General features: G+C 50.8%; 5 protein-coding genes across 5 annotated transcripts; 4 read left to right on the top strand and 1 right to left on the bottom strand.

The window, feature by feature from the left end:
• Nucleotides 1-388: 388 nt before the first annotated feature.
• SEPMUDRAFT_43369 (uncharacterized protein) lies at nt 389-1,649 on the top strand (the record flags this gene model as incomplete). The annotated part of the gene is made up of 4 exons (XM_016908894.1): nt 389-676; nt 792-1,013; nt 1,087-1,229; nt 1,313-1,649. The coding sequence occupies 4 exons, from the start codon at nt 389-391 to the stop codon at nt 1,647-1,649; spliced, it is 990 nt and encodes a 329-aa protein (XP_016761529.1).
• Nucleotides 1,650-2,246: 597 nt separating this feature from the next.
• SEPMUDRAFT_116447 (uncharacterized protein) lies at nt 2,247-3,788 on the bottom strand (the record flags this gene model as incomplete). The annotated part of the gene is made up of 4 exons (XM_016901258.1): nt 2,247-2,728; nt 2,796-2,865; nt 2,933-3,414; nt 3,596-3,788. The coding sequence occupies 4 exons, from the start codon at nt 3,786-3,788 to the stop codon at nt 2,247-2,249; spliced, it is 1,227 nt and encodes a 408-aa protein (XP_016761528.1).
• An 853-nt stretch (nt 3,789-4,641) lies between these two features.
• On the top strand, nt 4,642-5,872 carry SEPMUDRAFT_42515 (glycoside hydrolase family 105 protein; the record flags this gene model as incomplete). Its single annotated transcript, XM_016908873.1, has 2 exons — nt 4,642-5,703; nt 5,783-5,872. The coding sequence occupies 2 exons, from the start codon at nt 4,642-4,644 to the stop codon at nt 5,870-5,872; spliced, it is 1,152 nt and encodes a 383-aa protein (XP_016761527.1).
• A 1,261-nt stretch (nt 5,873-7,133) lies between these two features.
• On the top strand, nt 7,134-8,291 carry SEPMUDRAFT_148715 (uncharacterized protein). Its single transcript, XM_016905101.1, has 2 exons — nt 7,134-7,525; nt 7,642-8,291. Exons 1-2 carry the CDS (start codon nt 7,357-7,359, stop codon nt 8,283-8,285), a joined length of 813 nt encoding a protein of 270 aa, XP_016761526.1. The 5' UTR covers nt 7,134-7,356; the 3' UTR covers nt 8,286-8,291.
• Nucleotides 8,292-8,688: 397 nt separating this feature from the next.
• SEPMUDRAFT_140837 (uncharacterized protein) lies at nt 8,689-12,331 on the top strand (the record flags this gene model as incomplete). Its single annotated transcript, XM_016902946.1, has 5 exons — nt 8,689-8,700; nt 9,829-10,316; nt 10,374-11,494; nt 11,601-12,195; nt 12,244-12,331. The coding sequence occupies 5 exons, from the start codon at nt 8,689-8,691 to the stop codon at nt 12,329-12,331; spliced, it is 2,304 nt and encodes a 767-aa protein (XP_016761525.1).

Below are 12,331 nucleotides of genomic sequence, written 5' to 3'. Positions count from 1 at the left end.
ACCTGGTTGGTATCAATCGACAGCAACAGGGGGGGGGGGGGGGGTGGGAACTGATCCTCTACAGTAGTTCAACAAGGGTATTTTCCCGAAATTTTCGAGGCCAGAAAAGAAGCGCCACTTCTCGACATTGCCGCACCCCTTCCTTTGTGTGTGAGGGCTCGGCCCAAAATCTCACATACCTGATGGTGAGAATAGTCGCTCTGCAAATCACATGTCGAAGAAGAAGAAGGAGAAGAATGGCATTATTATGATGATTATTGTGGAATCCATCTTCCCATCCATCCATTCTTCCTCCCTTCCTCCCCGTGGTGTCCTACTGGTACAGTAGGGGTAGTATCCCCCACCTTTGTTTGAATTCCAACTGCCATGATCAGAGCATATCAACAAAATGGATGCTCACGAGACACTATACCCTCCACTTGCGACAATCACTCCAGATGATCACAGAGGAGTAGCCTGGGTCATCAGCATCATCTGTCTTTCCCACATCTATCTCACCCTGGCGCTGCGACTCTCCGTTCGATGGCGGAGATTTCAGCTCGACGACTATGCATTAGTTGTCGCCTGCGTCTTGGTGCTCTGCCAGAGTAGTTTGGTCTTTGGTGCCGTGGGAATGGGAATGGGTTGGTCTGGTGCTGCAGGTGCTGGAGATGGACGGATTGCAACTACGTGGCGTGTAAGTACCTAACCTACCATCTAGTGAATTGAGCTTTCTCCCCTAGATTACAGGAATGTATTATTCCCGAGTACTGCATGATGGAGCTGACACTTTTCGAAATTTGAATTTACAGCTATTTCTGGCCAGTGAGGCATTCTTCATCATCGCCATGTTCGTGGCCAAGGTAGCAGTGCTTTTGACCGTGCAGAGCTTATTGGCACGAGACATGATTGTCCGATTTGTCTTTCGCTCGACTTTGGCCGCATTTGTGCTCTTGGGCTTCTCTGCACTCCTCGTCGTTACCGTCGGCTGCGGTTTTGACAATCTCGTATCGAATGATGGTACTTGTGATCAGGTATGATTTTCTTTTTATGTTTTTTATAATATTGACCCGGAAGAAATTACACATGCTGAGTATGAGGGAATAGGGGCATCGCTGGATTGCCATCGCCACTTTGGACGCCGTCTCGGAACTTTGGACATTTTCTCTCTTTGGCTGGGTCGTATGGTCCCTTCAAATGAAGCTCAAGTACAAAATCACCGCCACAGCCATGGTCGGTCTACGACTATTGTAAGTTTCTCTCCCACATCCAACCATTCTCGCCTCAGAAGCGCATCAAACACTAACTTCCAACTCAAAAACAACAAAAACAGCTGCATAGCATTCGCAGGCGTCCACGCCCACTACATGCACAACTACCAACACGCCTCAGCGCCCTCGGTAGAAATCATCAAACCCCTCGTCTGGCAAAATCTCTCTCTGACCTGGTCTCTCCTCTCCGCCATGGCCGTCGCTCTCAAACCTTTTCTCAAAGACTTCCACACGGGAATGGGAATGGATTTGGGCTATGTGACGGAAAGCCATTATGGGAGTGGTGGAAGCAGGAAATTGGGGAAACAGGGATATATTATGCAGAATTTATCGCCGGATAGAAGTAAAGATTCGCAGGCGCAGGGGGAGGGGGAGGGGATTGAGGGGGGGGTATGGTAATAATTGTAACGGCAGCAATGGGAATGGGGGTGGGAATGGGAGTGGGGGTGGGAATGGCAATGAAAGAGTGATGATGGACCATACGAGAAATTTGACGGCGGGGGATCACTATATTGCGGAAATTTATCATGAAAGTCGTGGGCCGAGTTTGGCGAGTATGTGTTCGGAAGATCCTATGATTAGGAAAAAGACGGATATTGATGTGACGTATCTTACGCACTCGAATAACAATAACAACAACAACGCAGTGGAATGATGAGATGAAATGGAAAATTGTACTGGATGCGGTTTTTTTTTGAGAGAGAGAGATACCCTAGAGATAGAATTTTGAAGTTGGGAGAGACCTGTTGGTATAAATGGAAGTGGAGGAGGTCCAAGGAGAGGTAGAACTTTGGGAGATGCCATGGCAGATTTATATATGTAGATGAATTATTGAACCACGCAACCCATCGCTATCAAACAACATCACAGCGATCCGCAACACAACACCCAGTTGGCTCAACTTAAGTTAGGTAGCTTAGATTCTCCAAAAATCTCCATCAAAAAAATCTTTCTTGCCTTCCCAGTTCAAAAATGCAGTTTTAGTACTTACCTACCTTACACATCAGTAACTCTCACCTCCACATCCCCAATTTCCACAACCATATTAACCTCATAATAAGTCGTTCTCGGATCCGGATTATACACACGAATACCCTTAACCTCTCTCCTCCCCAACACCGCACACCTCTGCACAAGCAAATACGGCACGCCCCAAATATTCTCCGTCCCCAACAACGCATCGAATCCCGCCATATCTCGCGTAACGAGTTTACCAGGCCATTTCGGAGCTCTACCTTGAGAGATTTCAGGCTCTGCAGGCCACCAGTGCTGCAGCACTCGCGCGAGCACGGTTTGAGTGGATTCGTTGATGACGCTTTTTTGGATGATGTATCGTAGGTCTCGAGGGTCGGTTTCGCTGAGGGAGCAGATTTTGGTCCAGAGGAGCCACCAGATGTCGGAGAGTCGAGATAGTTCGGGTTTGAGCATTGTTGAGCTGTTCCAGTGGCGGAGGAGGCCGTTGATGAAATAGTCGGGACCTATTGGGGGGATTGTATTAGGGGAGAGTCATGTACTCGGAAAAAGAAGATTTGTGGTATAGTATACCGAAATTGTAATATGCGAGAATGACTCCGTCTTTGGGGTAGAAGATGTTTTGGTATTCCGCCATAGTTGCCTACGACGAAGGAAATCAGATGCGTGTGTGTGTGTGTAAACCTGAGGAGATGAGGCTGTGCGCTCACAGGGTATTGATAAGTTTTTCCATCCAGCGTCACAGGTGCATGAGCGGGAGTCGTTTTATGCTCTACTTGGCCCACCATGCCCGTCCTCGGACGACTACCCACCAATCGTCTCATGGCAGGATCACGCTCTTCGGAGTAATTGATTCGGATGGGATTTGATCCTTGAGGACCAGTCCAACCCCACTCGGCCAATTGTTCGAATCGATTCCATGGACTGATTGCCTGGTCTCCAGCGAGTGCGGGATTTTGCATCCAGCACATCAAGGTGTGACCTTTCACTTGGGCTCTGTAGTAGACTGCATCTGTGGCCGGGCGTACAACCTGGGGAGGCAATCGACTGGATTGAACTCGACGAATGAGATGTGGGGCTCTGGTGAGGATGGAGGAGTCGAAGGGTAATGCTGTGGCAGACACTGCATCGGTTCGATAGATTTCGTCTGGAGCATCGTTGCGCAGAGAAATGTTGGAATCTTCGTCAAGTGCTGTTGGGTGAATTGATGCAGATGCGGTTGAAGATGATGGAAAGACGAAGAAGAAGAGAAGCCCGATTGCCAACAGGAGCAAAAGGGAAGAGACAACACTCCATAAACGGCGTGCGCGCCGAGTGTCACCCATACTTACACTTGCGTGACAAGCTCCCGGTACAAGAAGTGTGTGGCGTACCGCGAGAAGTCTCTTTAGCGACTGGGAAGCCAGATGGCCCATCGAACTGTCCGTGACGCAGTGGTGTTGGATTGTGTGTCTCACAGAGTAGTAGCACAGTCAAGTTGTGTGGAGGCACAGCTTTGTGCCACAAATGCAGGATATCTTGCAACTTGGTGGTATGAAAGGTCGCATCGGGCGTTTTATCAGACATCGTAGGACCCTCCAGTAGAGCTTCTCTCGTGATCGTACGCACACGTACTGCGAGCAATCATCTGGTGACTTTGGAGTCGGACAGCGCTCATGTGCTACATGTTAGATGGAAGACGCTGTCCGTAGTTCCTGAATGTTTGAGAGAGTATCCTGTGCCAGTCTAGTGTGCTCGTTGTCTCATTGATGATCATGTCTGGACCCGTATGTGGTGAGAAAGAAGTAGGCTCCAATTTCAGATACGAACATATAAAGTGCATCCACACTTCCAGACTCGTATTCCATATTGGGAAGAGCTTCCAGAACCGTATTCCATATTGGGGAGAGCCCAATGTGTACTCTGAGTGGTAGCAGATAAATTGGATGCATTATCGCGACACGAGTAGAGATGATATGCTGCTGTTTGAGGAGGAGAAGTGGAGGAAGTGAATATGTATAGGGAAAAGGGGACTTCTCGGAGCCGAGAATACCCCGACACATGGCTGGGCGACAAGACACCATCTGCACGACTGATTTCGCCTACCTAAGGTACTTTACTGTATTAGGGATTCCGTGTGTCAACATCTCTAGGGTACCCAGGTACCGCTCTTCACCCGCAAATGAATTCTTCAGTCTGGACTCTCACGTCCTCCTTTCGAGATACACTGTACTCTCCAGAGCGCATATATACAGTGCGCATTGCACGCAAACAACCAAGGCCGTACCACATCTTCCACCCTGTATAGCATGCTCTAGACGAACCGATCATGATCTTTTTCACGGAATGGCGAACGGCAGCTCTGCTGGGTCTCCTCTCAGCGGGCAGCGCTGCGCAACGGCTGGAGTGTCCAGCAGGCCTCGATGGATTAGCCTTCCGGATGCTCGAAAGCAACATCGGCCGGGGGCAAGGCATTGCCGCCAGCAACGCCTCGACTGGTCAAATCGAACTTGGCCTCTTCCAACAGGCCTTGCATGAGAGCATTGCTTTCACGAATAATACAGATGAGAAGCAGAAGTGGCAGAGCCTTCTCGAAACCAGCATCACTTCGGCAAACCTTTCGCTTTCCAACGCCACCAAGAACACGGAATTACCCCTGGATCGCCTATCCATAGGCACGGCAATGTTACGGCTGTATGATGCGACCAAGAACGAGGCCCTCATCCCCACGATCAAGGCATTGCAATTGTCGGCTATCAACCAAAAACGAAACACCAATGGCGGCCTGTGGTATTACGACAACCCGCTGAATCAATCCGCGTACCACAACCTCAGCTATCTGGATGGCATGTTCTCCTACTCCCCTTTTGTGATTCTATCGACCAAGCTCGACTTTGCCAGCGACACCAACAACCTCAACGAAGCCGCAGCTTGGAACCAATTGAGCATTCTCCGCAGCATCACCGAACGCGAAGATGGACTATTCGTGCACGGCTACGATCCCACCCAAAACCACACATGGGCCCAACCCAGCGAAAAAGGCGCCAGTCCCGTCGTCTGGGGCAGAGCTCTCGCATGGTACACTCTCGGAGTAGTAAACAGCATCGAGCTACTGGAAACACAATACAGCGATCTCATTTCCAATTTCAAAACTCTCTACCGCGATCTCATTTCTGCCCAATTGCGCGCCGCCGATCGTAGTCTTGCCATCGAAGGACAATATGGAGTCTGGCAAATCGTCGATCGACCCGGTGCGACATTCAATGGCCACGCGAATTTCATCGAAGCGAGCTCCAGTCTCATGACGGCTTATTCTTTGCTCAAAGGTGCCAGACTCGGCTGGCTCGAAGACGACGCTTCATTGAAATTGCGGGCGCAAATTGCCGGAGTGGGAATTTTCAATGATATGAGGCAGAGGTACATGATTGTGAATGACAATAGTACACTCAGTCTCAATGGTACGAGTTCTGTGAGTACGTTGAGTGGAAACGTAGATTATGAGGTAAGTTTACTTTTACACCCCTAGACTTTGACCCCCTTTTTTTGTGCTTTTTGCGCTGACGTTGGTGTGTTACCCATAGTACTATGTGACTAGACCTACTGTGCTGAATAGTCTGATTGGCTCCAGTGCCTTTATCCTGGCTGCGATGGAAGCTGAGAGGTTGTGTTAGACTAGTCTTGTCGTGTTGATAGATATAGATTTCTGCAATTTGATCTCCTCTGATCAGAGGGACTTTTGCAACCGCATGCAGGCCTTTTTTGTAGGTTGGACAGAAAGGTGAAGATGTCCAGATGATGATAAGATAGACCGACCCACCGCCTTTCTCCTTCTTGCCTGCCTGTCTGTCTGCCTGCCCCTTGTCATGGTATCAGACTAGTGCGCTGGTTACAGTAGTAAGTAGTACCTGCAAGTAAGACTGATGAGGCTACCTCCAGAGAAGTAGGCGATGATTCGCTCTATAATCATCTCTCTCTCTCAAAAATTCTTTTCATGAGGTAGTAAGGTAAAGTACACGTAGTCTTAAGAGTCGGAAAGAGAGGAACGAAACGAAAAGGGATTCGTGGCGTCGTATTCGTATAGGTCCGCCTATTCTACCTACATGTTGTATAGTTAGTTACATAGGTGTTACAGGTAGATAGGTACTTGAGGTAGATGTCGTGAGACTATGACTGTGCGGATAAGGTAGGTACTGTACCTGTAGGATGCAATTCTCGTTATTTGCTGGCTCGTTTCAATTTCTTCACGTGCACGTCTGTCGTTCCTCTCTCTCTCTCTCTCTCTTTCTTGGCGCTTGAAATATTCAATTTGTTTTACTGCTAGCAGATCCCGGTCTTTTTGCCATGATGTTTGCTTGGAAGTGGTGTATTCTGTCTAATTAGCGCTCTTCTCTTTCTGTTTCTTTTTTCTTCTTTTGATTAATTTGTTGCTGGATGCGGGTCCGTGAGAATGAACATGGCCTCCTCTCTCTCTCGTATCTTCATTTTGGTGTCGTTGCACTTTTGCCTAATTGCTTGTAGGTAGTGAGCCTCCGTGGGTACTAGACAGCGCCATCTCACTCGCCGTCTCGCATCTCGTCTACGCAGCCAGTGCAGTCAGTGCAGTACCGACTCGGGATACCCAGACGGGGTATCGTAGCTTATAATTCGTAGGCTCGTACGTTCGCTCGCCTTCGGCCTGGTGGTCTGGCTGTGAAGGGCCGAGATGATAGCAGATGCCAAAGAGTGGAACGGCCGACAGACTTTCTTGGCAGTCTATGCAGCTGTCGACCCTATACACGGTATACAGACTAATACAGTATACACAGTCGAGCGGTCAGCTGACGGCACTTCCCGTTCGGCTCACGGGCATTCCATGGGCTTGCAAGGGGACAGAGTCGGTTTGATGATAGGCCATCTCGTACCTTTTTGTCTTCCAAATTCCCACCAGAGAAGCATCAAATCTACTCCCACAAACGAGCCACTGCCTCGCGTTGGCTCAATGATGCGCCTCCGCACACACGAGGGGATGCATCCCATACCACCTAGCCCGAGGATGGGATGGCCACGCAGCCGGCCCCAAGGCACCGACTGAGTGATGACATACCTACATGCCGCAGCTCGCCATTGACGATCTCTTGCTGCTGCTGTTGATGCTTCATCTCCACCGTTGCACCCTATGGCCGCCGCACTAGCTCTCCCTTCACCACCCTTTGTGAACGTGCCAGGCACCGCCAACTTTCGCGATGCAGGAGACGGAAAGACTATGCGATACGGCCTCATCTACAGGTCGGCAGACCCTAGCAAAGCAACAACAGATGGACTGGTCAAGATGAATCGGAGTCTGGGTGCGTACGGCTTGTCTCGCCTCCCACAAAGCACACCCAGTCGAGACAGACACCGTCTGTTCGAGATGATGATGATGACGATGAATACTCAGCTCACCACTCTCACCTCCTCACAGGCATTCAATACATCTTCGACCTTCGCTCCACCTCTGAAATTCAACGCGATGGCCCCGAGTGGCAAGGCGTGCAAGTCGACGCTCCTAACCCGTATGCCCAGTATGGCATGATCCGCCGATGGACTCCCGTCTTCGCAGACCAAGATTACGGACCGGAACAGGTTGCGCTGCGATATCAGCAATACACTCGTTCGGGTTCAGAAGGTTTCGTCAAAGCCTATCGAGACATCTTGCTCGCTGCCCCCAGAGCCTATGGAATCATCTTCCGTCACTTGGCCTCTCCGGACGCCAGGCCATGTCTCGTCCATTGCACAGCAGGGAAAGACCGGACAGGAGTGTTTGTTGCATTGCTCAAGATGTTGGCGGGAGTCGACAAGAAGGCCATTGGGGAGGAGTATGCGTTGACAGATGTGGGGTTGCAGCATCTGAAACCCGTCTTTATGCAGAGATTACTCAAGAATCCCCGATTACAGGGCAACGAAGCGGGAGTGCGGAACATGATGAGCAGTAAGAAGGAGAATATGGAAGCGACGGTGGAGATGATCGAGAGGGAGTTTGGCGGAGCGGAACAGTACCTGAGGATGTACTGTAAGATGGGTGACGGGGAGATTGAGGGATTGAAGAAGAACTTGCGAGCCGTCTGAGGCGAGGCGTGACAGCGGGAGGTAGCATAAGGTAGTGAGTTGTAGAACTCTGGTATTCTACCTCATTCAGCTATACATGTGTATCAGGGATGACCGAGGACTACATACATGTAACGGGTGGGCAACGCAAACGCCAAACGGTACGGTACATGTTGCATGTATTGTAGTTCCCTGATGTAGTTGGCAATCCTTCGCCAAGCCGTCTGGGGTTCACTTTTCGTTCCCGAAGTCATCTCACAGACCCTCACCGGTCATGTGTTTCTATTTTCCCCAGCTGAACACGCGACGAGTGAACACGTTGCGTGGGGTTCGAGCGGCTTCTCGAGCGCTAAGGTATCTCTACCTCCTCTATATCTCTCTTCCCCTACTACGGAAGTACCGAATGCAGCATCTTCCAGTATAAATGGCCGCGAAGGTGGGTCGACAACACACGTCTACTCGTCAGTGGGCGTGGTTGTACCTCCTACTGATGTAGTATTGATTGCTCCACCGAGCGGGCATACCGACGCACTTGACTTCACTTCAGTCCCTTGGCACGGCCCGACGACCCGCCTCGGGCAATGAAAGAAGTCCTCCATCGGGACGAGCAGCTACCGGCATTTCAGCAGCCGATGGATCACACAGCCCGATCGTGAGCCAGCTGCGTGTGCATGTATAGTGACACCCATGATGCGACTTGGGACGAATCCTGTCGCCTCAAGTAGCGCCATCTATGGCCCTAGTGGCGGCTCACTTCTTTCGGCTCAACCTCATGCTCTCATTTGGGTGTGCAGGCATTCTCAGCCTCGCACGTCTACTCAGACCATGGAGCTACTTCCCAATACCGCGTGTTCCACAGTGGCAGCCTTAGCTGACTATTCACAAAGACAACCCGTTTCCAGACCTTTGCGAGCCTACACCTTTCCCCGTTCACTTGGGTTCAGTCGCACGGACGCTCCTCGCCGTGAAACCACTCTCTCCTGCAAGCTCCCGCCCATCGGCCGCTCTGGATGCGGATAGTCGCACGGGCGAGGTCACTTCTCCGAAAAATCATGATTGATGACAAACGATGTCTACCCTTCATCCCCCCGAGCAACGACGTCTCTTGAGAGACGCTTCTCCAACGCCCATACCCAAATCCCACGCGCCCTTGCTCACGGTTGCGAGACACAGACCACGCTATACCAGGGTTGCCTCAGTCTCGTTCAACGACCCTCTCCAGACAAGAGACATCACCGACACGCTGGCCGATGACGAGATTACACCGGCACCCGCGCGCGGCCAGGGCGGTGCTCAGGGAAATCCACATCATGGCCTGGGCATCATCTCAGCAAACCGTGCCGAGATTGATACGTCTGGAAATTTGCCAGCAATGCCTTCCCAGGAGCCGACAAGTAATGTGAGGAAGACTCCTGAGCAAAGTCATGCGCCCTACTCACCGCCTTCAACCGGAGGCATGACGGAATCGACGAAATTCGAGGAGTCTTTCGACATGTCCTATCACCCGAAACACAAGGACTCTCGTGCATCTCTCCAGTCTGCAGCGCCTTCGACCTACGCCAAGTCAGATGCTGGGCTCTTATCCGTCCGCTCAGCATACACTGACTTTGAACCTCACGAACGTTGTGCAAGCAAGAGATCGTACAAACATGTGAGGCTCACAACGTGGGTTTCGGTCACCATCTTGACCCTGGCCGTCTTTGCCACTGTCTTCTCCGGCATCTTTTTGATCATCGCCTTGAGAGGGCCACGGTATGGGCGCCTGATACGAAATGGCGGGAGCCTCACTCCCGGATCGGCGGCATTTCTCACATCCTTCTTCGCCAAATTGATCGAGCTATCTTTCGTCACCGTGGTGGTTGCTTTTATTGGCCAAGCCCTCGCTCGAAGAGCTTTCACCCTGGAGCATGCTCGCGGCATCACACTGGCAGAGCTGAACATGCGCACCTGGATATTGCAGCCGGGAACTATGCTCACACAGTGGGAATCAGTCCGATATGCCGGGCTATCGTTCTTGGGCATAGTGTCCTTTCTCGGTGCGCTCTCAACCATGTCAGTATCTTTTGTCCTACATGTACATGGATGGCAACAACAGGCTAATCTTCTCAGTTTGTACACGTCCGCTGCCACTGCGCTCGTACAACCTCAGCTCGTACTTCCCAAGTTTGAGTCTCATACTCTACAGGGACTTGTCAAGACATCATTTGCCAACTCTTACTACATTGCAGACAGCTGCCAGACGCCGATCACGGAATCGTTCGATAAGGAGTATGCGGGAACAACCTGTCTCCAGATTGAACACTCGTCCAATGCATATCACAATTACTACAGCTACCTCTCTACTTGGACTGAGGCTGCCAAGATTGACGGCAATAGCACAAATGATCTCGCGACCAGACCGAGAGGCTATGCTTTATTTGCCGATAACACTACAATCCAGGCCCCTTGGATCGATCATAGGGCAGTCACTCAGGAAGAATTCCCTGGATATATCATCAATAATGTCACCATGGCGATGCCTCACATTGGTGTCGTGCAAGCTGCCATTGATCCCATCAACAAGATCATGCAACCCTACGAGGTGGATGGCGCCACCTACAGCATTCGCGCTTCGGTCCCGTCACCAATGGTGAACGCTTTGTGTGTGACGTTGTCGAGGGCGCAATTGGCCCCTCTCGTGTATAGCGAGTGGAATCTTACGGACGGCAAATGCAATCAGACGGACTGGGTAACCAACGGGACCTGGCCTTTTTGCGCAGAATATCCCGAGGGTACAGACTTATACCTCAACAACACCCAAGGCACAGGAATAGATCCCAACCTCAACGAAATCTTTCGCTGGGGCAGCAAGTGGGGTGCAAACAGATATCCTCCCATTTTCCCCAAGCTGCCAATCGATTATAACACCCTAATCAACGAAACCAATGGCATGATCACCACATGGGGTCCCACGTCCATTTACCTGCTTGGTAAAGGTGGACCGACCAACCAGCAAGGTAGTATCATGACAGGAGAAGAAGGCGCGACGAATTATGCTCTGTGTTCGATTTCAGCAGGTCAGACACCTCTGTGCACCACTCATTATAATGCCAGTAGCAGTGGCGGTAGCATGGAAGCTATATGCGATACCGACGATCCTTTGCAATATAATCAGAGTGTGCCGCGAGCACCGAGGGGTAATGATACACTCAGTCCCGACTGGATCAATGTCGCGCAGGAGTGGGCGAGAAGTATGTCATATTCCACATCTCAAAAAGCAGCAACCAAGAAAGAAAACAAAAAAAAAGATTCACGAATCTTACGCTAATTCTCTTTTCTTCAAATTTCCCCCAACAGGCCTCTCCCTCAGCTCCGGTCTCTTCGACGGCAACGCCTCCAACGCCCGCCTCTTGACCCAATTCATCCTCACGGCCTCTGACCACGGAAATCTCTCCTTGGCCCACCCTTCCGCCGCCGAAGCCTTGGCGGTTTTAGCAGGTTGTACACTCCTCCAGTCCGCCACAGATGCCCCTTTTAGCATGTTTTGGAACCACACACACCCCACCATCCAAAACGGCGAATATCAGCACTTTAACGCTTCTCTCCGCGTTCAACAATACGGCAGTGGAGGCTCTTCTTCTTCTACTTCTACTTCTTCATCTTCCTATCAAAAACCCCTCTATCTCATCCTCACCGTCGTATTTCTCTTGAATATTTTTATTCTCAGCTATTTCATTTTCCATCGAGATTGGTACGTGGATTTTTCCGAGCCGCTGCATCTTTTTTCGCTGGCGGTCAATTCTCCTCCGAGTGGTTTGCTCAGGGGGAGTTGTGGGTGTGGACCTAGTGGGGAGCAGTTGAGGGTGGGTTGGAAAATGCAGAGGTGGAATGGACATTTCTATGTGGATGGGAAGAGGGAGGAAGAGAGGGAAAAAGAGGGGGATTCTTCAAGGTGGAGATGGAGGGGGAGGGGGAGGAGAGGATTTAGTGCTACTTCTAGTGGTACTACTGCTACTACTACTACTGAGCTGCCTTCTTCTTCTTTGGAGATGATGGATTCGCCGCTGGTGGGGAGGTTGAAAAGATAG

The sequence above is a fragment of the Sphaerulina musiva genome (assembly GCF_000320565.1).
Source record: "Sphaerulina musiva SO2202 unplaced genomic scaffold SEPMUscaffold_4, whole genome shotgun sequence".
NCBI lineage: Eukaryota > Fungi > Ascomycota > Dothideomycetes > Mycosphaerellales > Mycosphaerellaceae > Sphaerulina > Sphaerulina musiva.
This window is presented reverse-complemented; position numbering and strand designations above follow the sequence as displayed.